Raw genomic sequence first — 26,330 nt, 5'->3', positions numbered from 1 at the left:
AAAGTCTAAGCAATAAACTGCGGCAGGGAGGGAAATAAACAAGATTAAGGAAAATCCCACAGAAATCAGAAAAGTCCAAGTGGTATGGAAAATAAAAGCAGCCAGATGAAGCATGCTTGATTGAACATATGACACACATCATGTGTAGTTGGGCCCCTCATGAAACTATCCCTGAGGTCTGTAAATGCAGGTGTTCTCTTCCTATTTAAGAATTTTATACTGTATGTTGGCTAATGAAATGTTGGAGACCCCAACCAGTTACCCTCTCAGCCTCACCTGCCTTGGCAAGAATCAAGTTGGCTTCCTGGCTCATCAAGTGGGTGACACGGATGTTGATAGCATCAATAGCCTCTTGCATGGCCTTCACCCGCATACGCAAAGTGGTGTTCTCCTTCTGCAGCATGGCATTCTCCTGGAATAGGTCACTGTAGCCTTCAGAGCCATCCTCTCCAATGACACGCTTGCCCTTTGGAGAAAGGGGTGAATGAAGACACAGGTGGGAAGGGCTAGACAGGAAAGGAAGCCAACTGGGGTGGAAGACAGTTGCCCTGTGCATGTCCCAACTGAGGGATATAGTCACAGCAATATACTATTTGAATTAGTTCAGGCTTTCTATCCAACATGGTAGTCTTGCACATAAAGGAAGACTCTGCAGTTGAGGAACTTTTAAAGTATTTTGTTCACTGCATTCCTGCAGAAATAGCACAGTGAATGCCATGCACTTTTGAACCAGCCCTTAAAAGAGTTGCAGACAACATTTATTTTTATGTCTATATGTCAGTCTTTGATCATCAAGTCCTCAGAGCAGGATATAGATTTTATGGTCTTGTAAAATGCTAACTATAACATGGTGTTTTTTTTTTTAAAAAAAGAGTGATTAAAACACCACAATTAAAAGTACACCATAAGCAACAGCCAGCACTAAGACAAGATCACAACAGCCTATAACTCAAAAGGCAAGATAAAATGTTTTTATTGTCTTTCTAGAAGGGCCAAAATAGCAGATCTGGCCGTATGCCCTTGGGAGAGGGATTCATTAATGCCATAGGGCAGCCTTGGTATAGTTTACTCTCTGTCTAGCCTCACAGCTAGTAAACTCGGAGGAAGTGCAGGATGAGAGAGTCAATGAGTTCAGGAATAAAAATGGAAACTTCCAAAAGTTTATGAATGTAGGAAAAGTTTCAAAGCCACTTTTAGCTTGACCCTCCATTACTGTTTGTCCTCCTTTTTTGCTTGTAATATAAAGGGAGTTCAAGCGGGGGTTCGGCTCATAATGGCCAGAGGATTTCCAAATTACTCCATTTCCAACATTCTTCCGCATCTCTAATTGAAGCACACGTTTAGGTTATCTATTTGTACAACAAGACAATTGTATTCCAACCAGGCTACACCAGCTTCTACCCCCTAGTCCCTACTATTCCAACCATCTCATAGAAAGGCTGGAAGAATAAAGCCACCTGATTCATCACATAGCTCTGCTCTCTCACTATATACTGGGTTCACTCTCTACAAAGTAGGCTGCTGCTATCCCTATTCTGAAGATGGAGAAACTTAAGCTTAGAGAGACCTGCCAGTGCCCATATATAATGAATTGCAGAGGTGACAATTTTCAAACCAAAATAGAAAAGACGACCAAATATGGCATTAAGATCTTTTCTCCAAGGAAATTTAACTTGGTGTGCAACACTTGAAACATTCCAAAGGAGAGAAAAAAACCCACTAGGGACAAAGGGAAGTAGTACAAGTGCTGAACTACTTCCCTTTTCAGTTTTGGTTATGACCAGGAATTCACCTGCTTCAGCCAAATGTTCCTGACTTCTCCTTACCGCCTTGTATTCCATGAGCTCCATCTGGAGGCGAGCAATTTCAGCTCGCAGGGCACTGATCTGCTGGCTCGTCTTATCCTGATTCACCACTACTTTGTTCTTGATGTTGCGAGCGCGATTGGCATACTTGAGGGTATTCAGGGTCTCCATAAAATCCCGGTCTGAAGGGCTCACGCAGGCAATCATTATGGTTTGGCTGCAAAGGAGGGAGAGCAAATAAGGTCAAGCACAGGAGGGATATTAAGACTCCCTGCCATATCTGCTGTCTCCAAATGAGAATAGCAGTGTAGTAGTCAAGCCATGCTCAGTGCTGGCAGTCTGGAATCTCAAGTAAACAAACTGCAGAGTGCTCCAACTTGCTGAATGGTGAATGTGGAGTGAACAGATACACATCAGGAAGAAATAATTAGAATTTGAGCTAACAAGAGTTCTGAACAACCTTGGCTCTCTTTGCCTTGTGGAAATTACCAAATTTTCTGCCAAACAAGAAAGCAAGGGATCCCAAATCCAAAAGGCAGGGACAAGACAGACAAAGAACATAAGGGAAACTGGGAGAGGTAGTTGCAAAAGGAAACTAAACTAGAAAAGGTATGGAGGAAGAGAGGAGATTACAGTGATCCCATGTTAGGAGGTTCCATTGCCAAAATTCTGGATCAAAAACAGTTTAGGCATATTATGTGAACAGCAGAAGCCAATAATCACATTTGGGTTTGCGGTTAAAAATGCATTCCTTGGCCCATCTGCTGTGGCTTTGCCTTGGGACCTCTAATGAAGTACTTCCACTGCCATGCAGTGTTAATCATAGCACATCACTCAAACAGCCTCCTCACCTGCAACCCCCGGTGCCGGAAACCCTGCATTAGGGCTTCTGACCTGCTACAAATAGCTATTCTTGTGGTTCTTCCCATTACCTGTTGCCACCAAGGGAATCTTGAAGGAGTCGGGTCAGCTTTGAGTCTCTGTAGGGCACATGCAAGGCTTTCTTGCTCTGATCCCCAAGGGCGCTGATAACATTTCCCAGTGCTAACTGCCAAGGAAATTGACAAGTCAGTGAATGAGGGATGGGCACCTTCCCTTGTGCTTTTATTCTGGTTCCATACATTTCTCACAGAAAAGCCAATACCACTCCATATACTTCTCTTTTCAAGGTAACAAGTCAGCCACTTACCAGGCTGAAGATAGTATTGGCTGGGAAGTGGATCGTTCTTGCCTTAGCCATCAATTTTCCATTATGGGATGAAACATATGAACTTTGCTGCTAAACAGACATTGGAACAACTTGATATATCACTGTGATTGAACCACAGTTTACAGAACATGAAGCATCCAACTACCTCCAGAGAAACTCAAGTCATCTTTAAAAAGCAAGTTTCTAGATCTTATGATTGTGGAGAAAATCTTAAAAGGTAAAAGCAGTGTGCTAAAAACAAACCAGCGTGTTTTACATGAGACTTCCAACAGAAGCGATACGTGTTTCATAGAGGCAATCCTATTCCACGCTATAGTCTGCATGCTACAACAAAGAGCTTAGCTCTTAACTGTCAAGACCAAGCTAAGCATTGTGGGAACTCCAACACAAGAAGGAGCTGAGACAAGAGTTTGTTTGCTAGGAAAAATATTATAGGGCCTGGCATCTGCCTTCATATCCAATCCTGACCCATCTCTATGATAAAGCCCATACCAAACCACAGTTGATGGAGATCCCTTCTTTGGCTCTTTCTCCAGTTGCACCAGTCCGCTTCAATCTCTCTGAGCCAGCCAGGTCAACAAAGTGGAATTTTGCTGTTCGTGTCTCATATTCACTAGTAGCCTGGGATCCTTCCAGGAGACTGTTCGAGTCTCCATTCACCTGCAAGCAAAACACATCCCAGCATCAGTGTAAGATGAGAACCAGTGTGGTATAAGAATGTTGAACTAGGACCTGGGAGACTAGGGTTCAAATCCCTATTGAGGCATGAACCTCACTTGGGTGACCTTGGGCCAGTCACTATCTTTCAGCCTAACCTACCTTACAAGGTTGTTGTGGGGATAAAAATGGGGAGAAGCCCACTGTTTGCGGGCTTCCCATAAGCATCTGGTTGGCCACTGTGAGAACTGGATACTGGACTAGATGGGCCAGGGCCTGATTCAGCAGGCTCTTCTTACATTCTTATGAGGACAACCATGTATGCCACCTTGAGCTCCTTGGAAGAAAGGTGGGATACAAATGTAGTAATAAATAAAATAAATTAAATCTAAAGGCATGATGGATTTTGCCAGGACTGTTATAAATGCTGATTATTGCCATTTTGTCACAGTTAAAAAAACATGGCCACAGAACCCTCATCAGTGTCTGCTACTGTAAGGACAAGAGAAATCATGCTTCTTATCCTGAAGTAGTAGAAGGCTAGTTCAAGTTCCCCAGACACCCTTTTCCGCTTTCCCCAAATCTATTTTCATCTCTATCTCCTGCATAGCTATCCCAGCAAATCTTTCACTTCTGGAGAGGTGTACAAAATTATGCATACTGTGAAGAAAGCAGACAGAGAGCAGTTTCTCTCTCTCTCATAATACTAGAACTTGGGCCATCCAATGAAACTGAATGTGCTGGAAAATTCAGGACTGACAGAAGAAAGTACTTCTTTACACAGTACGCTAACTATGGAATTTGCTTCCACAAGATGTAGTGATGGCCACCAACACAGGTGACTTTAAAAGATTAGTCAAATTCATGGAGGATAAGGCTATAAATGGCTACTAGCCACGAAGACAATGTTCCGCCTCCACAGCCACTGCTGGAGGCAGTAAGTCTCTGAATACCAGCTGCTGGGGATCGCAAGTGGGGAGAGTGCTGCTGCACTTAGGCCCTGCTTGTGACCTTCCCGCAGGTATCCAGTTGACCGCTGTGAGAACAGGATGATGGACTAGATGAACCTCTGGGCTGATCCAGCAGGGATCCTCTCATGTTCCTCCTCTTTGATTGCATGATAGAGGGATGGAGAACCTGTGGCCGTCTAGATGTGGCGACTCCAGCACTCATCAGCCTCAGCCAGCATGGCCAATGGTTGGGGATGATGGGAGTTGTAGTCCAACAGTGCCTGGAAGGCCACAGGTTTTCCATTCCAAGACAAGGGAGAGTACACAACCATTTCAAACCCCTGCTCCCCTTTGCACGTTCTTACCAAGTGTACAGGGGAGCAGACACGCATTTGGCAAAGGTAGATGGTGAAGATAGCATGGGAGCGGGAGCTCTGGACATTCATCTGGGTGCTGGCTGTGGTTCGAGACAGAGCTCCCTGCTTCAGGCACTGAATCAGCTGCAGGGACAGATAGTGGGGGTTACATTTTCTGCCCAGATGCAAGGCCACACAGACACAAGGAAACTGAACCATTTTTCAACCAGGCTTGAACAGGCGCATCGCTTCCTCCTGGACACTATTTCATCAATAGCTCTTGCGAAAGTCAACCCCCTATCACACTAGAACAATCAAGACCAAACTAGACGGGACATGAAGTCGTCTGTCTCTTTCTCCTGGCTGGAACAGCCTTAGAATGAAGAGTGGTGAGGGAGATTGGAGGGAGTTGTTTTTTCCTCTGGCTTTTTCTCAGCTAAAAATAACACACAGGTCCAAATACAATTTTGTACTTTTCCCAAGGAGATGTTCAGAAGAGGGCAACCAGAATGATCAAGGGGATGGAGCGACTCCCTTACGAGGAAAGGTTGCAGCATTTGGGGCTTTTTAGTTTAGAGAAAAGGCGGGTCAGAGGAGACATGATAGAAGTGTATAAAATTATGCATGGCATTGAGAAAGTGGATAGAGAAAAGTTCTTCTCCCTCTCTCATAATACTAGAACTCGTGCACATTCAAAGAAGCTGAATGTTGGAAGATTCAGGACAGACAAAAGGAAGTACTTCTTTACTCAGCGCATAGTTAAACTATGGAATTTGCTCCCATAAGATGCAGTAATGGCCACCAGCTTGGATGGCTTTAAAAGAAGATTAGACAAATTCATGGAGGACAGGGCTATCAATGGCTACTAGCCATGATGGCTGTGCTCTGCCACCCTAGTCAGAGGCAGCATGCTTCTGAAAACCAGTTGCCGGAAGCCTCAGGAGGGGAGAGTGTTCTTGCACTCGGGTCCTGCTTGCGGGCTTCCCCCAGGCACCTGGGTGGCCACTGTGAGAACAGGATGCTGGACTAGATGGGCCACTGGCCTGATCCAGCAGGCTCTTCTTATGTTCTTATGTTCTTACTACAGTGCTCAATCATTTATTTAACCTAGATTATATAGTGACAGAAAATCTGGTGAGACAAGATTTACAAATGTATCTTGGAAAGGTTGGGTTTCTTTAGTAAAGTAATGACCATGGTGCCAAGGATATATATTCACTAATAGGCGAACAAACCTTGCAGTTTAAGAATGTACCTATAGCCAACAGATATTTCTATCAAACTTTATAAAGCAGGAAAATTGGACTATAGTGAATGCACCAGGGGAGCAGGAGACCTGACCTCTGAGATATTGTACTGCCCTACAAATGTGTAAAAATGCAATCACAACTTGGGTTGGTCTTTTACAGTCCAATCCACTTTCTGTGTAGCTTGGAAGAATTTGGTAACATGTGCCAAAGGGAGGTGATGGGAGGGAGGAGGAGGGGAGGGCAGATTTGATTACTTGCATGCTTATTGAGTTCATTGGGATTTACTCACATGCAATCATGCTTAAGATAGGTAAAACTGACCATGGGGGAGGAGGAGGGGGAGGGGAGAAGGATGGGGAAGAAGGAGGAGGGGGAAGGAGGGGATTGGAAGGGGAAGGAGGGGATTGGAAGGGGAAGGAGGGGATTGGAAGGGGAAGGGAAGGGGCAAGAGGGAGGGAATAGGAAGGAGGAGGAGGGGATAGGAAGGAGGAGGAGGGGATAGGAAGGAGGAGGAGGGGATAGGAAGGAGGAGGAGGGGAGGGGAGGTTTGATCATCTGCATGCTTTTTGAGTTCAATGGGATTTACTCCTGTGCAATCATGCTTAGGAAAGGTGAAACTGACCTGGGGGAGAGGCAAGGAAGGAGGGGCATGAAGGGAGATTGAGTGAGTGGGCACTGGGCAGAAGGGAAGCCCCTTTCCTTTCCAAAAGGAAAACATAGTGAACAGTATCATTGTTTTTCAGCATTTCCCCCACCTTTTTATTCTACAGTAGGCATATGTATCCCACACAAATTTAAACCAAAGCTGTCTCTGGCCACATCCACACCCGACCTTTATTTCACTTTAGACAGTCATGGCTTCTCCCAAAGAATCCTGGGAAGTGTAGTTATTGAAGGGTGCTGAGAGTTGCTAGGAGACATCCTGTTCCTCTCATAGAGCTTCAATCAGAGTGGCTGACTGTTAAACCACTCTGGCCACTGGAGCTCTGTCAGGGGAATAGAAGTCTCCTCTCAGCACCCTTTACAAACTACACTTCCCAGGATTCTTTGAGGGAAGCCATGACTGTCTAAAGTGAAATAAAGGTCTGGCATGGGTGTGGCCTCCTGATTAAGCAAACCAAGCAGCTGTGAGTCTGGCTTTTGGAACACTGACTGTTGGTTCTTACTGAGCATGCCCGGGCTTATCATTGACTCCAATGCAAAATTTCTTAAATTAATTAAAAATTGGCCAGGTATCTTTTTAACTTTTAAACTGCAGAAGATGAAGGTCAGGGTATGGGCCAAAGTCAGTAATAGGATTACAGGTACTCTGTAGACATGGCTGATTTTTAATTAATTTCAACGAATTATGAGAACACTGACAGAAAAAAGTCCAACAGGGATCTGGTTTTTCTTTCTCTCTTGTTACACTTTGAACTCTTGATTCTCTCTGAGTGTTTTGTGTATCGCCATGAAAATTTACAGGTTTAGAGAGTTGTTAAGCAAACAATTCTGAGTTCAGGACTATAAGTTTTGTAAGGTTTTGTTTTGAAATGAGCTTATGGGAAACATCAGAATGGCAGGGGGGGTATTTTCAATTTAACATTGCCACATGCAAAAAATCCACGCTGGCTATAGTATACAGCACTTTCGTGGCATAATATGTTTCAAATACTTCTGATTGATTCCTGTTTCCCTGTCAAAAGTGTAAATGACTGAGACTGTGTGATTAATGTTGTCTATTTTGATTACAAATATGCAACACACAAAAGAACATATACACAAAAATGTAAATAAATATAAAAATATATCTGACTCCACTGATGATGACATCCCTTAAAGGATACAGAATGCCTTAATTACAAAGAAACGAAAATACTGGTGGTCTCCTACTGCTTTTTCCTCTAGGGCTTGGTCTTCGTGTGTAATGAAATTACTGTCCTGCCGCAAGTCCTTAAAACTCTCACCAACATCATTTATGTAGTACTGAAAAATACCTCATTAGATAATTAAAAGTCTTCCAATAGAAGACTGTGGCATGTGGAAATATAGAAAGGTTTGATTATCACCTTTGTGTTTTATTCCAGACCTTTAATAATATGGTTATATTTCTGTTAGTTTGCTGAGTCCTTAACCTTACAGGAGTCTAAAAGATACCTGAAAGGGGTTTTAGGACCTTTCAGTTCAAACTCTCTCCACTACGTGTGTCTTTCCCCTACCCCTTTGGGAAGAGTGGCTGTGGGTGAGTGGTAGAGTGCTTGCTTTGCATGCAGAAGTTCCTAGGTTCAATCTGAAATTCTGAAGAACTGCTGACAGTCAGTGTCAACCATGCTGAGCTAGATGGATCAAGGATCTGACTCAGTTCAATAGGCTTATTATAAAGTTGCTTTATATTATCTGAATCTGACAAGTGTCATCATTTAATTTAATTTATTAAGTAATCCTAGATCTCCATTCTGAAGGGTGTTGTATAGAATATGCTTCACAATACAAGGGTGTTTATTGGACAAGATTAATTTTAAATAATATTATTTGGATTTCCTTTCACTTATCAATAATAAAGACCAACTAATTTAATATGGCATAAGCTTCTATGGACTAGAGTCTACTTCAAATGCATGAAGTGGAATCCTCAATTGGAGGTACATATACAAGGGTCAAATCCACACCATAAATTTAAAGCGCATTTAAAGAATTCTCACCAAAGAAACCTGAAAACTCTAGTTTACCCCTCACCAAACTACAATCCCCAGGTTTCTTCGGGGGAAGCAATGAGCTTTCAATGTATGGTGTGGATGTGACCATGGTTGTAAAACTCTGAAACAATTGCATAAGATCTCTGACAACATATGAATTGCCTATCTGAATCAAACAAAGGGCATTATCCCAGTTCTTAATGGGAATTATGGGAAAATATTAATTTCTCAAAGATGAAGGCCACTATCCCAGTTCTTAAAGGGGATTATGGGAAAATATTAATTTCTCACAGTGAGAAGAAATTAAATGTTCAATAGAATGATAATAGAATTCTGAAAGGGGCTTTTCTGTGTTACTTGGGTAAGCTATTTATTTCCTATATTTTTATTCTGCTTTTCAGAAAACTGTCTCCCAAAGCAACTTGCATCAATTAAAAAAAGAAGCAAGAGAAACAGTGAGCCTGCCATCAGGCTTACAAACAAAAAAAGACATAGAAGAAAAATTTGTGAGACAGACGCATTTTATATTGATTGCTAGATACTGTATAATTCCTTAGACTTTGGGGAAAAAATATTGGTCATGGTCAGTGCTGATGCTGGAAAAAGAGTACATTCTTACATATGTGGTTGAGCTGGCTTAAAATAAAATCTTCCTGGCATGAGATATTAAATATAATTACTTGAATTGCTAGTTATGTATTGCCTTTCAAGGCTGAAGTAATTTTGACTCAGAATATTGGAAGTTCAGATTCAAGAAAATCATTGCAAATTACTTGCATATCTATGGATGGTTGCTAGGAAATGGATTGCAAGGGTCTGGAAACAATCAGAAATTTCCAGTGATTCAATGTGGTTGAAAAAGATATGAGACCAAGCTGTTATGGAGAAAATTACAAGTATCATTCAAATGAAGTAAGGATCTATGCGGATAAATTCACTAGAGTAATGGCAGCTGTTCATTGCTTTTTAAAACAATCATGCTCATGAACAGGGATTTGTAAATATGGATTTTGTATTTATTTATTTTATGTTTTGTAGAACTTTTACAAAAGGCTTTTGTAAGCTTTGTGTGATGGTGTGGACTTTGTCTTAACATTCAAAAACTATATTATTATAGAAATGTCCATGCCATCCTTCAGTATAAATTCCTGGAGTGGGAACATTTGTTTAAAAACAAAAGCAAAATTCCTCCCCACTGCTCTTGTCTGTGGGGGGACAAATGGAGCCAGAGAAGAAAGGTTAAATGAGTCCTTGCCCCACCCCTCGCTGTTCTGCATTTCCTAAGGCAGCCTCTAAAGCTGGTATTCATAAAATTAAAACAGGGGAAAGAGATGCAGGACTTGCATGTAAGTTCTAGTGTGGCCCTCAGGCTCTGCAAAGGAATAAAGAGGTATCGACTATTCCGGGTCACTGTGATAACATTTGTTTGTGAAACCCATGGTATAGAATATTAGCTAGAATAAATAAAAAGAAAGGGATAAGTTGAGGGGGAAAACTGTTGAAAAACCAACAGTAAACTCAACAAGGATATTCCATGTTATTAAAGTCAAAATGCAGAAGAATTAAAGAGCTGACTCATGGTTGAAAAGCGGGCTATGTTATGGACTCCACCCAAATAAGCCATGCGAGCCACTGAGTTTTGCCATGCAGATTGGGAGCATCTGCAGTGAGATCAGGATACAATTAGGCAGGAGCTTGAAACACAGTTAAGGAATTCTCATCTCAAAATGTTTCCATGGGAAAATAGCCATGGGTTATTCTTGCAGCACATACTCAAGATCATGTAATGCTGATTAGTTAAAGCTTAGCACCCTTTAGCAATCCTGTAATAAATGACAGAAGAGGGGCAATTCCTTCCCTCCCCCACAACACACACACACACATTAGATGCACGATTATGAGAGAAGTGGAAATTTTCATCTGTGTTAGCTCTAAGTCCTCTTCAGGCATTAAAAAAAACTCATATGGCTATAAACCATGAGGGATGGGTAGGGCTGTACATGCAAACACGGCCCCCAATGCCCCTGCTGGCTCCACCCAACCTGCTCCCAATGCCCCAGTTCTTGCTGGGTGCAGCTCACATGCTGAACATGCTTAGAATCCTCCCCGTGATCAGGAACGCCTGAAGAGGACTTTAGTTGAGCATGGAATCAGGACATTGTAGCTACTCCAGGTTAATTAACATGGAACACAAAAGGTAGATCATATGTATGAGGAGTTGGTCACTTACCTCATCCTGAGAGCCAATGAGACGTGATGTGACACCTGTGGTGTAGATCCCACCACTGGCATCCTCATGGATTTTGATGTTTGACTTCCGGTGGCGGCAATCAGGGTCTCGTGTGCTATCAAAGAGGTCCAAGATCTCCTCATTATACAGCTGAACAAAGACACAAAAGATTGTTTTTGATACCAGGTCGATTGATTCTCAGAGGGCTCCACAAGTTCAAAGTGACAAAAGTGGGTGAGTCTTTGGACATGCAGAGTGTCTTGCAGATCAAAACAGAGCTTTGTATTTAGGTAAACACTGGCACTGTTGACTAGAGCACCAGAGACTGTATGAGAATTAGCAGGTCTACAGTTCTAACAGGAACTTGGATCACAGTTAGCTATTTTGCAGGAAGGGGAGTTGGTGGCTGAGATAAAAACTGGAGGATGTGGAAATTCACAGAGTCTCTTGGGGCAAGATATATGAAGACTAGAGGTACTGTGCTACATGAAATTCTTCACTCCTCTCACCACTGACAAGCCTACCAGAGAGATGTGATCTAAAGTGGGCTAGGGCGGCTGCAGCCCCAGACACAATAAAACAAGCAGGTCTATATAATTATTGTGATCTGTCAACTGGAATTAGATGCATTTCTCTATGAAAATGTTTACTCATTGTCAAGGTTAAGGGATGTCTTCAACTGGTTTTCTGTGCATGATATAACAGTGGTATAAAAGAAACAAGTGTCAACTCTGCCCATGAGTGAAAGAGCATTATGCACTCAAATGCACTCAAATGTAATCTCATTCATTTACTGTAGGATATAAGCATGCTCCATGCTGTAGTCTGTATTTGAATTCAGATCCATCTCCAATGATCCGTCTGTGCTCAGACATTGCATTTTCTTGGGCTGAAGCAAAAGAATCCTACTGCATTCTACAGTCTAAGGCATATATGAGCTTACACACTCCCTCTCACACTCTCATCTCTATACAAACATCAATGCACCTACCTCCAGGAACTGTGCACTAACTTTAAACTCTGGTGCTGGCACACCCTCTTCCTGTGCTGTCCTCTTGCGCTCTTCTATGCCACTAAATAGGTGGTTAATGGCCCGTGGAATTATGCCATGCTCTTCTTCAGAAATATTTACATTAAAGCCAGTGCCCATGGTGTAAGTCTTACCTGCACCTGTCTAAAAGGAAACAGAAGAGATGCTTTATGAGAGTGCCCCAGAGCCAAAGCTTCACTGTGAAGTGGCTCCTTGAGCTCTCCACTACTCAACTCTGCTGGTCCTTATACCCACCACACAGAATCTCTACAAACCCTTTATAATTCCAGTCCAGACACATCATTCCCCACATTTATCACAGTTATCCAGCCAGCTAAGAGTCCACATGCATCTCCTGCAAAGCAGAGGGAAATATCACCACCCTGACAGGTGGGGGAAGACAAATTTCTAAAAATAAACTAGAGCAAAATTAAAGTGAAGCATTATATTCCAGACTATTTTGGTTTCTTTTTCTTTACTTAAGCAGTTCTTTCAACATCAAGCTACAAGTCATTCTTGCACCTATTTGATCCATTTTAAATTGTCTCCCACCCTTTCCTGAGGGGTGATGAGAGCCAGAGTGGTGTAATGGCTTGGGCACTGGGCTGTAAAGTGGGAAATCCAGCTTCAGATCCTCACATTGCTATTAAACTTACTAGGTGGCCTTGGGCAACATGCTATTTCCCAGGCTCACCTGCCTCACGAGATTCTCGTGAAGCTAAAGTGTCACTCCTGAGGATGCATGCCTCTTGCAGGAAGGGTGCAAACCAAGTCTCAGCCAACAACAGTTTGTAAAAAGATGGGATAAATACAGAATGAAAAAATATGGTGCAATATGAAAGGAATATGGGATATGATATGGAAAGGAAATTATCCAATAGAAAAATGATACAATAACAGAATATAAATGTAAATGTACTGCCTTCAAGTCGATTCCGACTTGTGGCGACCCTATGAATAGGGTTTTCATGAGGCTGAGAGGCAGTGACTGGCCCAAGGTCACCTAGTGAGCTTCATAGAATAATCCACCTGCTTAACTCTAGACATTAAAAGGTCAAAGAAAGTAAATCTTATGTCACTTCCAGAAAGGCTGTGATTGTAGAAAATCTCTAGCAGCGAGTTCTACTTCAGCAGCTTCCAAGAGCACCACTCTATGTACAATTGCTGCTCAAATTTGGCACATGAACAACATGGTGAAGACAAAACCTTTGACTAGTCTTAAAAGGTCATCATGGAACATGGGAGAGAAGGCGAACTTTAAGATATGCAGAGTGCAAAAAGACCAGAACTTTACAGATTAAAAATTAGAAGCTTCCACTATGCCTACAATTAGAAAGTCAATACAGATATAAAAGCACTGGCAAAATGTGCTTGTGACATCTTGGCCCTCTCAAGAGGCAATCAGCCTCCTGGAAAACCATCAAGACTACTGGAGCCATAGTATACAATCAAAAGGGGAGGAAGTGTGCAACTGCTTTGCATGCAGAAGATCTCAGGTTCAATCCCTGGCATCTCCAGGTAGGGCTGGGGAAAATTCCTTCCTGCCAGTCAGTGTAGGCAATACTGAACTGGCAATGGTCTGATTCAGTTTAAATCTATGTTCCCATATACCTATATTGTCTAGCATAAGCAGCTGATAGTATACAGAAGCAGCACACAGGCCTGGCAAAACTCTCTGACTAGCCTCACCTTCTTCCCCTCCATCTTCTCTTCCCTCATTTGTATCTTTTTCTACTGTTACCAATAGTTGCTGGTTCCTCAGTCTTGCCATTCTACCTGTGATATTGCTCTTGCATATGCACTGCACAGACTAAAAGACTGGCCACCACATGTAACAACAAACAATGATACGCATGCAGCGCATGAGATGGGCCACTGCTTCCACACCTTTCCAACTATGTAAAATAAATGACACCAGCCTTGTAAGCAAGCTAACTAAAGTTGCAACCCTGCATACTATTTTTTTCCTAGCCCACTATAAAAGGGTAGTATTCTGCATTTCCATGCTGGCCACAGAGGAGAGGGAGCTGTCCTCTTGGAAAAAAACAAACCCTAAAGTACACATATACACTCATGGGATCTGAACAGGCAGTGACTAAACAGAAATAAGACCTGGAAGTCATAGTGGGTAGCTTGATAAAGATGCTGATTCCATGCTAGGAATCATTAGAAAAGGGACTGAAAATAAACTGCCAATATGATAATGACACTGTATGAATCTGTGGTGTGACCACATTTGGAATACTGTGTACAGTTCTGATCACCTCATCTCAAAAATGATATTGTAGAGTTAGAAAAGGTTCAGAAAATGGCATATCAAAGGGATGGAGCAACTCCCCTCTGAGTAAAGACTGCAATATTTAAGGCTTTTTACTTTGGAGAAAAGGCAAGTAAGAGGCGACATAATAGAGGTAGGTAAAATTATGCATGGGATGGAGAAATAAACTTTTTTTGCCTCTCAGTATTACAACTTTTTTTTTGTTGTAAACCACCCAGAGGACATGGTTGATGTGTGGTTAATAAATGCCTAAATAAATAAACAAACAAACAAACTTGTGGACATCAAATGAAGTTGAATGTTGGAAGATTCAGGAAAGACAACAGAAAGTACTTCTTCACACAGCGCAGTCAATTTTTCCCCCCACAAGAGGTAAGGAAGATAAGGCTATCAATGGTATGTTCTACCTTCACAGGCTGAGGCAGTAAACCCTGAATACCAGTTGTTCAGCATCACAAGCGGGGAGAATGCTGTGACGCTCAGGTCCTGCTGACTGGCATCCAATGGGCATCCGGCTGGCCACTGTGAAAACTGGATGCTGGACTAGATGGGCCACTGGCCTGATACAGCAGATCTTATGTCTTTAAGGCTGGCATAATACCAATGCAAACAGTGGCCTGAACCATTGTGCTAATGGACTGGGTGTGTCCACCTATTACCAGCTAGCATTCTGTCATGATCAGTATTCAGTTTTTGCAGAGCCCTTGGGCAAGATATCTTCAGGGAGGCACCTCCATGAGTGGGCCCACCTCCTCCTGAACGCTCTCACCACTGCTCAGTTGCTTGCCATCTCTCATTGGGCTAAATCCACTCAGCTGCCCAAAGGGATCAGGCAAGGCATGCAGAGCCTGCTCATTTATCTCTTTAATCATCACTCATAGTAATGTAGTAGCAAATTCAGAAGTTCAGGGTCCCTTTATGTTAGTCACAGTCATGCCCCCTTCTCCTCTCCCCTGCTTTTTTGCTGCTGGGTTGAGAATCAGGTCCTTGTTAATGTCTTCTCCCGCATCAACAGATGCCCCTAGGAGCCAATAAGCATAAAAGACGAGTGTTGGCTACTGAGAAGAGTCTTCTCAGTGGCTGATTCATCTCCTTTAACTCTGATTGGCTAGTAGGATGCTGGAGACATAGGGCCCCTGCTCCCAAAAAAGTAAGGGGACTAGAAACCCCTGAGACCCTAAATGACTATACCCCTGATCACTCACCACATTCTAAGAGGAGACAGGTTAAAAGGCCAGTGATATCAAGGAGCAACAGCAGCATGGCCAGAGGGCTCAAAAAGTTAGCAGTGTCCCCTCTCCCCGCTCAGTGTAGGAGCCTAGGCAGGTGCCCCAAAATGCCAACCGTTCACTCTGGGCCTGGTGAACATTTCTAACAAGTGTTGAAATTGTAACTTTTCACTTTCAGGCTCAACCTATACCTAAAAGTTATCTAGACCATGGAAAGCCATGTTTGGAATTAATGTGTATCTGGCATAAGTAAAAAGGTGACAGATGGAACCTACTGTATGTAAATGCACAGACTTTAAAAAGCTACAGTCAGAGGAGCTATTGGACTGGCATTAATATTCATGCCTCTGGATAAAATATCGGTTCCTGTTGTTCAGATACAACATATGTTGCTCTTAATAAATATTTATGAGCAAAATCAGCCTTCAGCAGCTAATCACTGGAGAAATTTGGGGGTGACTGGCAAGAACTTTGGGAAAGCCCTAGCATGGCTCTTCAAGTCATACTGATACATCAGCTTGTTCTGCTTCTCTAGGCAAACGTCTGAAGTGGGCCTCACAATTAGTTTTACACTTCCATTTAGAAATTATTTTATGAAGCAAGACCAAAAAAATTGCGCTTTACATTTCCCCACCACCAGCTAACAAGAAAAACCCCAGTGACTCCAGTGAATTTCAGGGTATAGTCTGAGAGCACATGATATAGCAACTCTGATGAAGCTAAGCAGATCTGGGTCTGGTCTGTGCTTGGATGCGACGCTACCAAGGAATCCCATATACGCTACCTTGAGTTTCATGTTGGAAGAAGGGGGGGAGAGTACTATATAAATGTAAAGTGTAAAGGAAAAGGAAAGTGTACCAAATGTGATCCCCAAGTAAAGTTCATCTTGTCCCTTGTCTATCAACAATGCAGACAGCAGCTACGGCAGAAGAGGAAGCTTTGCACCTGGAAATTCAATCTTGCTAAACTATGAATACAAACTGAACAGATGATGTAAACTGTGGGGGCTTGCCTGAAGCCAACCCACTCCAAACTACTCATGGCAGAGACTGTGAAGAAGGTAAAGGAGCCACATACCTGGCCATATGCCAACACGGTAGCATTGTATCCCTCAAAGCAACCCTCGATAAGTTTGCTCACACAGGTTGTGTAGATCTGTTCCTGCCACGTATCCAAGTCGAAGACAAAGTCGTAGGTGAAAGCTTTGTCCTTTCCCAGCAGTACCTGTGGTTCTCTAGGTGTCACTGATGTGCAGATGTGACATCCTTCTATCTTCTCCTTTGGCATCTGAGGGCGGATCCTGGGGGTGACAGGGAGGGAAAGGAGTGAGGACAACTCCCTTTTACATCATAAACCCGGGATGGGAAACTGTTTTCAGCCTCAAGGCCTCATTTCTTTGTGGGCAACCTTCTGGGGCCTGCATACCAGTGTGCGCATACCAAAACTGGATGTAGTCAGACACACACCGCTCTCCATCCTTCGTCCAGGCATTATCACAGTTCAAGGACACAATCCAAGCAGGTAAAATCACTAGAGAAGTTCACAGAGCAGGGCCAATGTGGGGTGTGGGCTGAGCAGAGTCCCAAGGGCTGGAAAGAGAAGGCTGGAGGGCTGCATTTGGCCCCTGGGACTGAGGTTCCTTACTTTTGCCAAACAATCTGTAGCTACAGTAGAGAATTCAGTTCTGGGCAAAGGAGGGAGATGTCAGATATTCCGGGGCACAAACAACACAGCCACAAAAGTCTTCCAGGTGTTAGCCAAGACACCAAGATTAACATAGGGTGAATTCCAGTAGACAGATTCTCATAGTGCAAACCTTGTGTACATATGCTGTAATATATTAATGTATCACCTCTAGAACATACCATTGTTTTATTATAAATGCTGTTTGCCACCTTGAATATCTAACATGATAGAAAGGCAGGCTGAGAATTATTTTTTAAAATGAGTCATATACAAAGCTGGTACTATGTCAGTAACATGGACTAGCTGAACACAAACTTGTCCTTTTTAAAATCAAAGCAGAGCCTTGTGGCTTAAAGGTTTGCCAACCTTCATGGGCTACTAGAGGCATAAAATGTTGACATCAGTGGACATGCTACATATGCACAGAGGTGCGAGGGGGGGGAGGTAACAGGAAGGTCAAAAGGCCCTGAAATGCAAGAGGTAGAACTGTTGCAAAGTTGCAAAGATCAAATGTATATAAGATAAATACAGTGGCAAATGTGTGATCATAGTTAAGGGCAGGGAGAAATCAGTACTTTCTACAATGAACCCCAGGAAAGGGGGCGAAAAAGGAGGGGAATTAAAACAGCCCAACCTGTCCATGGTGCTCAGGATAGCAAATGGAGACAAGCTGATTGTTCAACAGAAACCGCTTAGAGCAATGGTTCCCAAACCTTTTCCCCCATGGACCACTTGAAAATTGCTTAAGGTCTTGGTGGACCACTTAATGATTGTTCTGCCTCTTGCAGCAATTATAATGCACTGTGCTCAGCTGTATGATTCTTAATTGTATTTTTATTGCTCCTTATATTTTATTGTATTACAATAAAATATAATGTATTTCAATGGATTGGAGTCAAACTGTAATACATTAAGATACAATATAAGAAATAAAAGAAATAATAAAAATACAATTATATATAATATAATTTAATATAAATATTTAATGCAATGGACATGCCATCTTCAACCACAAATATATTGAAAGCCACAGGCCACCTGAATGAAGCTTGTGGACCACTGGTGGTCCATAGACCACACACTGTTTGGGCGCCCCTGGCTTAAAGGGCTGCCACTAGCATTCTGCTGCCCAAACAGGAATGAAGCAGCTCTTTCCTCCATCCATTTCTTGCAGAGGTCCTGGTCAGTTTTTATCATGTGACAGATGTGCTCCATCCAAATGAAGGCTGTGGAGTTTCATTTTCTTGAACATAAAAAGCTAATATCACACCAGAAACCACTTATGAAATTCAGAGGAGTTTCAAAATTAGCTTGTGATATAGCACAGGATGGGGTGGCGGGGGGGACGACAACGACACGTCTACTGTACCAAAAAAGTCCCGACAGGCTTCCACAAGAACTTTGACATTATAATTGTCATCAAATTTATATCCTGCCCTTCCTCCAAACAGAAGCATTAGGCAGTTCACTTAATATACTTACATAATAAACTTTTTCAATGGTTAACTGAACAATTTTGGTCCTAGCCTCGACCCCTCGTATTTCCATTAAGAAAAGGTCAAATAATTTATCTCCTCCTAAGCATGGGATTGTTGGTATTTTTTCTTGCATGTAGATATATATGTGCAGGCGATCCCTCTTAGTATTGTATAAGAGGATTATTAGTGCAATACAGGACCAAAATTGTTCAGTTAACCATTGAAAAAGTTTATTATGTAAGTATGGATTTTGGTTGTTGTTTTAAGAAAAATTGTTTCAAACAAACTTTTAAAGAAAATTGTGTTTAATTAATTTTTTTTTAAAAAAAATATAAATACATGTCTATACAGTGTATAGTTATGAAATGACATTTGTCCCCACTGTTTTAATATATTATAGCCGCTGATGAAGGCCTGTGATTACAGGCTGAAACGTGTTGGGCTTCTTTGAAAAATATTCTGCAATAAAACCAGTTTGGGCTTTTTTGAAAAAAATCTAGCAATAAAACCAGTTTTCTATAAAATACTTCAGCATTCTGGTCTTTGACCCCCTTTTTCTACATATTAGACTCAGAGGGTACCAGACTGGCGAAGTCTGGCTTACCCACTGAGGGTGGGGAACACATCCAGTAGGAGCAGGCTGTCTCGACAGGCTGTCTTAAGACCCCCACCTGCCATCCTGGAATCTTCACTGCCGCCACCCCGCGCCACGTGCACCTTGAAGAACTGACAGCTTTGCATTAGGGAGATGGAAGTAGCTAAAATATTACTCCCTGTAACCCAGGCTCAATGAGTCACAAGTGACTGGTAACAGCACTAACATGACCTGCCAGGTGTCACCCTTCTGAGCTCTTACATCTTAGCTTGATGAACACAAGAGTGCCAGGGGGACAAAGGACTTTATTAATCCAATAGATGGACCTCACAAATTCACATTAGAAAAGACACATTGATGGCTGGCATTCCACTCCAAGCCCTTTGGGCAAGCTGCTGCATTATTTGTCCCCCTCTTCCTTTCAGGAAGATAATGCAAACAAGTACTTCACTAACTGGCTAGCTCAACCATGCTGTGTGTGGGCTGGGAGTATTAGAAAAAATGGGAGGTCACATCAGGACTTGTTTTAGCACCCTTACTGCCATCTGCCATTACCTCTTCATTAAGGGCTAGTGGAGAGATGCAAGGGGATTTAGAGGTCCTCTAAGCACTGCCACAGGAGGATGTCAGAGCATCTATCAGCCTGAACCAAATCTCAGTTATGTGCATGTATACATAGCTCTCTCTCAGCTTCAGGATCTGACACAATGTCAAAAGGATGCCTTCAGAAAACTTTAACATCCACTTATTAGTAGCCAGCAGGATTTTGACGAACATCTAGAACAGGCCAGAAGTCAAGGAAGTGTCTCATCATCATCTAAGACCGTAAGAAGAGCCTGCTGGATCAGGCCAGTGGCTCATCTAGTCCAGCATTCTGTCTCACAGTAACCAACCAGAAGCCCATGGGAAGTCCGCAAGCAGGACCTGAGTGCAAGAGCACTCTCCCAATCGGTTTGTTTATTTAAGGCATTTATATGCCACTTAATCATTAGCATTTCTAAGCAGTGTACAGTCCCACAATATGTAAAGTCATAGGAAGCTGCCTTATATTGAGTCTGCCCAGTGGTCCCTCTAACTTGGTATTCTTGACATTGACTGGCAGAGGCTCTCCAGGGCTTCAGACAGATGCCTTTCCCAGCCCTATCTGAAAATGCCAGGGATTGAATTTGGGACCTTCTGAATGCAAAGCAGTAATCTACCACTGAGCTATGGCCTTTCCCTAAAGGTCAAGCAATATGAAGAAAGCTTTATACCAGGCTTGTTATCATCCCTGCAGTAGTCAACATCTAAGTCCAGCTTCGAAAAGCAACCCTCTCACTGACAAAAGTAGGCGCCTGAAAATGAGGACTGACAAATGCTCAGCTGCTCTGGGTGAGATGGGCAGATAATACTAGATATTACCTTACTGTTGGAAGTGTGGTATTCCTTTATGGGGTTGGTACTACCCATTTAGCATCACTCTAACTTTTTGCAATCTTACTACTATGATTATCAGCTTACCTTACATATACTTCAGTGCTCGTGTACAATCAAAACAAAAACATACTACATGGTTGTAAAGCTTCACTAGAGCAGAATTCTTGGCAATGTCACATTCCTGACCCATAAAACTATAATGAATTAAACCAAAACCCAGATGAGCCACAATGCCGACAATTGCTTGTTTGACTTTTTAACATCCAAATCGTTAAGTGATGTATCATCTCTTGAAATTGCTGACGTTAACAACCCACTTCCTCTGGCCCAACTAGGTTTTTTTGAAAAAGAAACGTTTTATTTCCATTTCATTGATGCAAAAAACAAAAAATTGTCAATGTTGTTTTGGCAAAATTCCATTTCGACCTTTCCACCTACATAGACACAACTGGGTGAGAGGCATGGAATCTTTCTTCAGAAACATTCTAATGTGCATTCAGTCTTCTCTAGTCAGAGCCAAGCATGCATAAGATGCCAAGAACACCAGATTTGATCCTTTACAGAACAGGCATACTTTGCATTTGGAATTCTAGCTGAGCTTGTGTGATGGTATTAGATATATCTGACAATCCCAAGACCGTAGCCTCTGCAAGAGGTTTAACTGTGTGTCAGTCAGCCCACATCCAGTTTGCAAAGGATGCACAGAGATGGGGGAGCTGCTCCATTGCTAGGCTGCATATGAACCTTTCTGCGCCACCAGGATGGAAAAGCAACAGCCCCCATGACAAGATTGCCATGACAACCAAGTCTCAGCAGGAGGAGGGGGGAAAGATACAACCTAAAAAGGGAACACACACTGACACACTATACAAAACACCACACAGGCAGTTTCTCTCCAGTAGCCCTGACACACATACAATGGACTTGCTGTTTAGCTCCATCAGCAAAAGCCAACATTTATAGAGAGGGGAACCAATTGGGCTGGCATCCAAAGCACAAATGGGCTCTGGTCTTACAGTGAAAACCATGGCCCTGAGGGCCAGAAGGAGCTTTCTCCCTTCCCCACCTCCTTTGGCAGCCTCCCTATACAGACATTTCTGATACAAGAAGATCCCCACAGAGAGGATTCTGTCCTCTCATTTCCCAGTCAACCCTGGCTCTGTCCTAATTTCGTTTTTGAAAGAAGAATGCATCCGAAAACTATTGCTGCCCAAAACAGAGATTGGATTCTCTCACATATATACCTAGGAATCATCAGTCAGTCAAGAATACTCTGGAGTGTGAGCGAGTTGATTAGGAGCCTCAGCTCATTGTTTAATGATCCACTATGAAGGATTCTTCCCTTCCCTTGCTTGCCAAGCAGATCAGAGGGCTTTCTCATGTTAGAACAGACAGGTTAGTTGGGCTCACTGAACTTGTTACCACAATAAGCTGCACTACTTCCTGTTTTATTCCACAGCTATGAGAGCTAGAAACTTAGGAAGCCCAGAAACATAATCTAGAACACCTTCATAGTTAAGTACCTAACTGATGTGGATAGAAAGCCTGATTGGAGAAAAGCCTGCGCCTATCAGGCTCAATTAGCAAATGCTTTTTCCTGCTACTCAGCTTGAGAGAGACCACGAGCTCTTCAATAAGAGCATTAGGGTTATCCTGAAAGTGCCTGTATGAAGCATTTCTGACTTCATCAAGGAAATGGGTAGTGGAAATACCAAGACGGCAGGTACCTTAAAACAGTTTTGCTAACAGCATACATAATGAACACAGACTCTAGAATAACGGATGTGGTTGTATCATGCCAGAGCATTGAATATGGGGCAGCCCATGTGCTTCTCTTTCCCCCTCCATCACATCCAGAGATAGCAAAAGCGAGAGAAAGAGAAGAAACCCAATTCAAATTCCAGAGCGTAATTAAATAGATAAATGGAATATTCTTCTCTTAATAAATGTGCAATACAAAATCAGGGCAACATTTAACTGTGTGGGAGTGTGCATGTGTACTTTCCATATGCATTTTCAGTAAGATATCCCTGAATATACAATTCTGTCTAAAATTAGTCCTTTCAGTGGGAGGCACAGCAATGTACAAGGAATGTCAAAGTACACTTTTGGAGATTTTTTTCATTGTATTTGTGAATTTCCATTTAGCCTGGAGTCATCAATTCCTTATTTGGTAAGACTCTGCCTTATCTTTTACCACTTTTCAGGGAATCAAGTGCTTTTCAACTGATAGTCAGCTGGCAAGGAACTGCAGCGTATTGGCTTTGATTGTTAACTACCATACTAACTTTCAAGATTGTAATTTAATCATTAATTGGAACTTTCTCCCCTCCCATGAGTAGCTGTTCAGCTGAGTACTCTTTATGCTCCTAGTATATCTTCATACAAGAAGAGGATATTGGCAAGACTAGTCCTCTTGACAGTGAATGCATAAGATTGAGGGTTCTTGCTTTCTCCCTTCCTCCATGTCTACACAGAGTCCTTGTATATTGAACGTTAGGTCACTTAAGCTCACAGGTTATCAACAGCAGTTGTCTAGTGTAGGAGGAGAATAGAGGAGACCCCACTCAAGAATTCTTGAGTCTTGGGAGGTACCAGAAATTTTCTATTTGGGAGTCACACTTCAGACAGCAGAACAGTTTTGATAATATATGCTATTTATTCATATCTTGCATACTACAACTAATAAAATACATTCTATGTGGCCTTAGCCATCACTGCAGAAACAGAAAAACAGAAATATATATCAACATGAAAGAAGTTGCTGGGTATCCATTTAACATCAAAGTATAAGACTAGGTTAACTCAAGATTGTTTGGTATATTCCAGTAGCTATTATATTATGATGAAAAAAATCCCACATTTCCTGTTGTATCTAATAACTAGAACCTAAAGAGCCAATTTCCTACATCTTTTGGGCTTCACCAGGTGATTTATGGAAGTCTTTCTATTAGCACAAATGCAGCAAAAGATGTGCTCCTCCTCCCACATCCTTAAACCTGGATGTAGAAAATCTGCATCATTTTGCCATCATCAGTCACCTACAGGCTTCTACCACTAGTCCAAAAGGCAGGCCTCCGGGACAAAGTAGGGCAGAGCAAGACAAGACTTTATGAAGGATTCAAATTTCAAACAGGAATAAATGCACACAGTGAGGTGGGAGGTGTTGGATACAAACAAAAGAAATTAGTGTTTTGTTTTGAATTACCCCATGCCAGCTTTATAATGGGACAGTTGGTGGGTTGGGTTTCCTTTGAGACAAAATATTACCAATTCAATATTTATTTATTGCATTTATATACCACCACATAGCCGGAGCTCTCTGGGAGGTTTACAACAATTAAAAACAAGTATACAAATTTAAACCATACCAAATTAAAATCAATAAAAACCAATAGGAAAGTTAAAACACATGCTATTCAAATGCTGTTGAAAAATGCTGTTAAAAAAATGCCTGGGAGAAGAGGAAAGTCTTGACCTGGCGCCGAAAAGATAGCAGTGTTGGTGCCAGGTGCACCTCGTCAAAAAAATCATTCCATAATTTGGGGGCTACCACTGAGAAGGCCCTCTCCCTTGTTGCCAGCCTCCCAGCTTCCTTCAGAGTAGGCACTTGGAGGAGAACCTTTGATGTTGAGTGTAGTGTATGGGTGGGTTCATGTCGGGAGAGGCGTTCCATCAGATATTGTGGTCCCAAGCCATGTAAGGCTTTATAGGTTAAAACCAGCACCTTGAATCGGGCTCGGAAACATACAGGCAGCCAATGCAAGTGGGCCAGAATCAGTTTTATATGTTTGAACCGTCTGGTCCCTGTTACCAATCTGGCCGCTGCAATTTGCACAAGCTGCAGTTTCTGAACCGTCTTCAAAGGCAGTCCCACGTAGAGCACATTGCAGTAATCTAACTTGGAGGTTACCAGAGCATGGACCACTGAAGCCAGGTTATCCCTGTCCAGATAGGGGCGTAGCTGGGCCACCAACCGAAGTTGGTAGAAGGCACTCCGTGCCACTGATGTTACCTGAGCCTCAAGTGACAGGGATGGTTCTAGGAGAACCCCCAAGCTATGAACCTGCTCCTTCAGGGGGAGTGCGACCCCATCCAGGACAGGTTGGACATCCACCATCCGGTCAGAAGAACCATCCACTAACAGCATCTCAGTCTTGACTGGATTGAGCCTCAGTTTATTAGTCTTCATCCAGTCCATTGCAGCTAGGCACCAGTTCAGCACATTGACAGCCTCACCTGAAGAGTATGAGAAGGAGAAATAGAGCTGCATGTCATCAGTGTACTGATGGCAATGCACTCCAAAACTCCGGATGAGTGCACCCAACGGTTTCATGTAGATGTTGAACAGCATGGGGGAGAGAACTGACCCCTGTGGAACCCCATACTGGAGAATCCATGGGGCCAAGCAATATTCCCCAAGCACCACCTTCTGGAGCCAACTTGCCTAGTAGGAACGAAACCACCGCCATACAGTCCCTCCCACTCCCAACTCAGCCAGTTGTCCCAGAAGAACAACCATGGTCAATGGTATCGAAAGCCTTTGAGAGATCAAGGAGAATCAACAGAGTTACACTCCCCCGTCTCTCTCCCAACAGAGGTCATCATACAGGGCAACCAAGGTTGTTTCTGAGCCAACCCGACTGAAATGGATCCAGATAATCTGTCTCATTCAAGATTGTCTGGAGCTGGCCTGCCACCACTCATTGAAGGACCTTGCCCAGGAATGAAACATTTGCTACCGGCATATAGTTATTAAGATTTTCTGGGTCCAGGGAGGGTCTCTTCAGGAGTGGTCTCACTACCACCTCTTTCAGGCAGGCAGGGACCCCTCCCTCTTACAGAGAGGCATTAATCACTTCCCTGGCCCAGCCGGCTGTTCCATCCCTGTTAGCTGTTATTAGCCAAGAAGGGCAAGGATCCAGTACAGAAGTGGTTGCACAAACCTGTACAAGCACCTTGTCAACGTCTCAAGCTGTACCAACTGAAACTCATCCAACTGTGCTTTGGATACCTCACTTGATTCACCTGCTATTACACTGGAGTCTAAGTCCTGGCAGATGCTAAAGATTTTATCCTGAAAGTGCCTAGCAAATTCATTGCAGGGGGCCTCAGATGGTTCTACCATGTCCTTGGGGCCAGCATGTAATAGCCCCCGGACAATTCTGAAGAGCTCCGCTCGGTGGCAAATTGATGACTTGATAGTGGCAGCAAAATATTGTCACTGCCCCTAAATACAGCTTACCATAGGCATTTACCCGTGTGTAATTGCATCCACCAGGAGTTCGTCTCCATCTGCACTCAAGCCGTCTCCTATATTGTTTCATCGCTTTCAGCTCTGGGGTATACTATGGAGCCGTACGAGCTCTACACAGGAGAGGGCGCTCAGGAGCAATCATGTCAACCGCCAGGTCATTTCTGTATTCCATAGTTCAACCAGGGTTTTGACAGGAGCTCCAGCCCTATTAGATGGAAAACTCCCCAG

General features: G+C 42.8%; 1 protein-coding gene across 6 annotated transcripts in view; it reads right to left on the bottom strand.

Annotated features, from left to right (window-relative positions):
- The window catches only part of KIF21B (kinesin family member 21B), an 89,352-nt gene that overhangs the window by 41,857 nt on the left and 21,165 nt on the right, over positions 1–26,330 (bottom strand). For 5 of the 6 annotated variants that reach the window (XM_061632500.1, XM_061632502.1, XM_061632501.1 and 2 more), the window contains exons 2-9: positions 16,748–16,970; positions 12,125–12,307; positions 11,134–11,283; positions 4,988–5,122; positions 3,508–3,675; positions 2,738–2,853; positions 1,827–2,022; positions 277–466 (exon numbers count right to left, since the gene is read on the bottom strand). In XM_061632500.1, the coding sequence (XP_061488484.1) occupies positions 277–466; positions 1,827–2,022; positions 2,738–2,853; positions 3,508–3,675; positions 4,988–5,122; positions 11,134–11,283; positions 12,125–12,307; positions 16,748–16,970 (1,361 nt within the window). The remainder of the gene's footprint in view (positions 1–276; positions 467–1,826; positions 2,023–2,737; positions 2,854–3,507; positions 3,676–4,987; positions 5,123–11,133; positions 11,284–12,124; positions 12,308–16,747; positions 16,971–26,330) is intronic. The other variant, XM_061632504.1, reaches the window with a different exon arrangement.

This window comes from Rhineura floridana, chromosome 6 (assembly GCF_030035675.1).
Source record: "Rhineura floridana isolate rRhiFlo1 chromosome 6, rRhiFlo1.hap2, whole genome shotgun sequence".
In the NCBI taxonomy this organism is placed as follows: Eukaryota; Metazoa; Chordata; class Lepidosauria; order Squamata; family Rhineuridae; genus Rhineura; species Rhineura floridana.
Note: the sequence above shows the minus strand (reverse complement) of the source record. Positions and strands in the feature narration are given on the sequence as shown.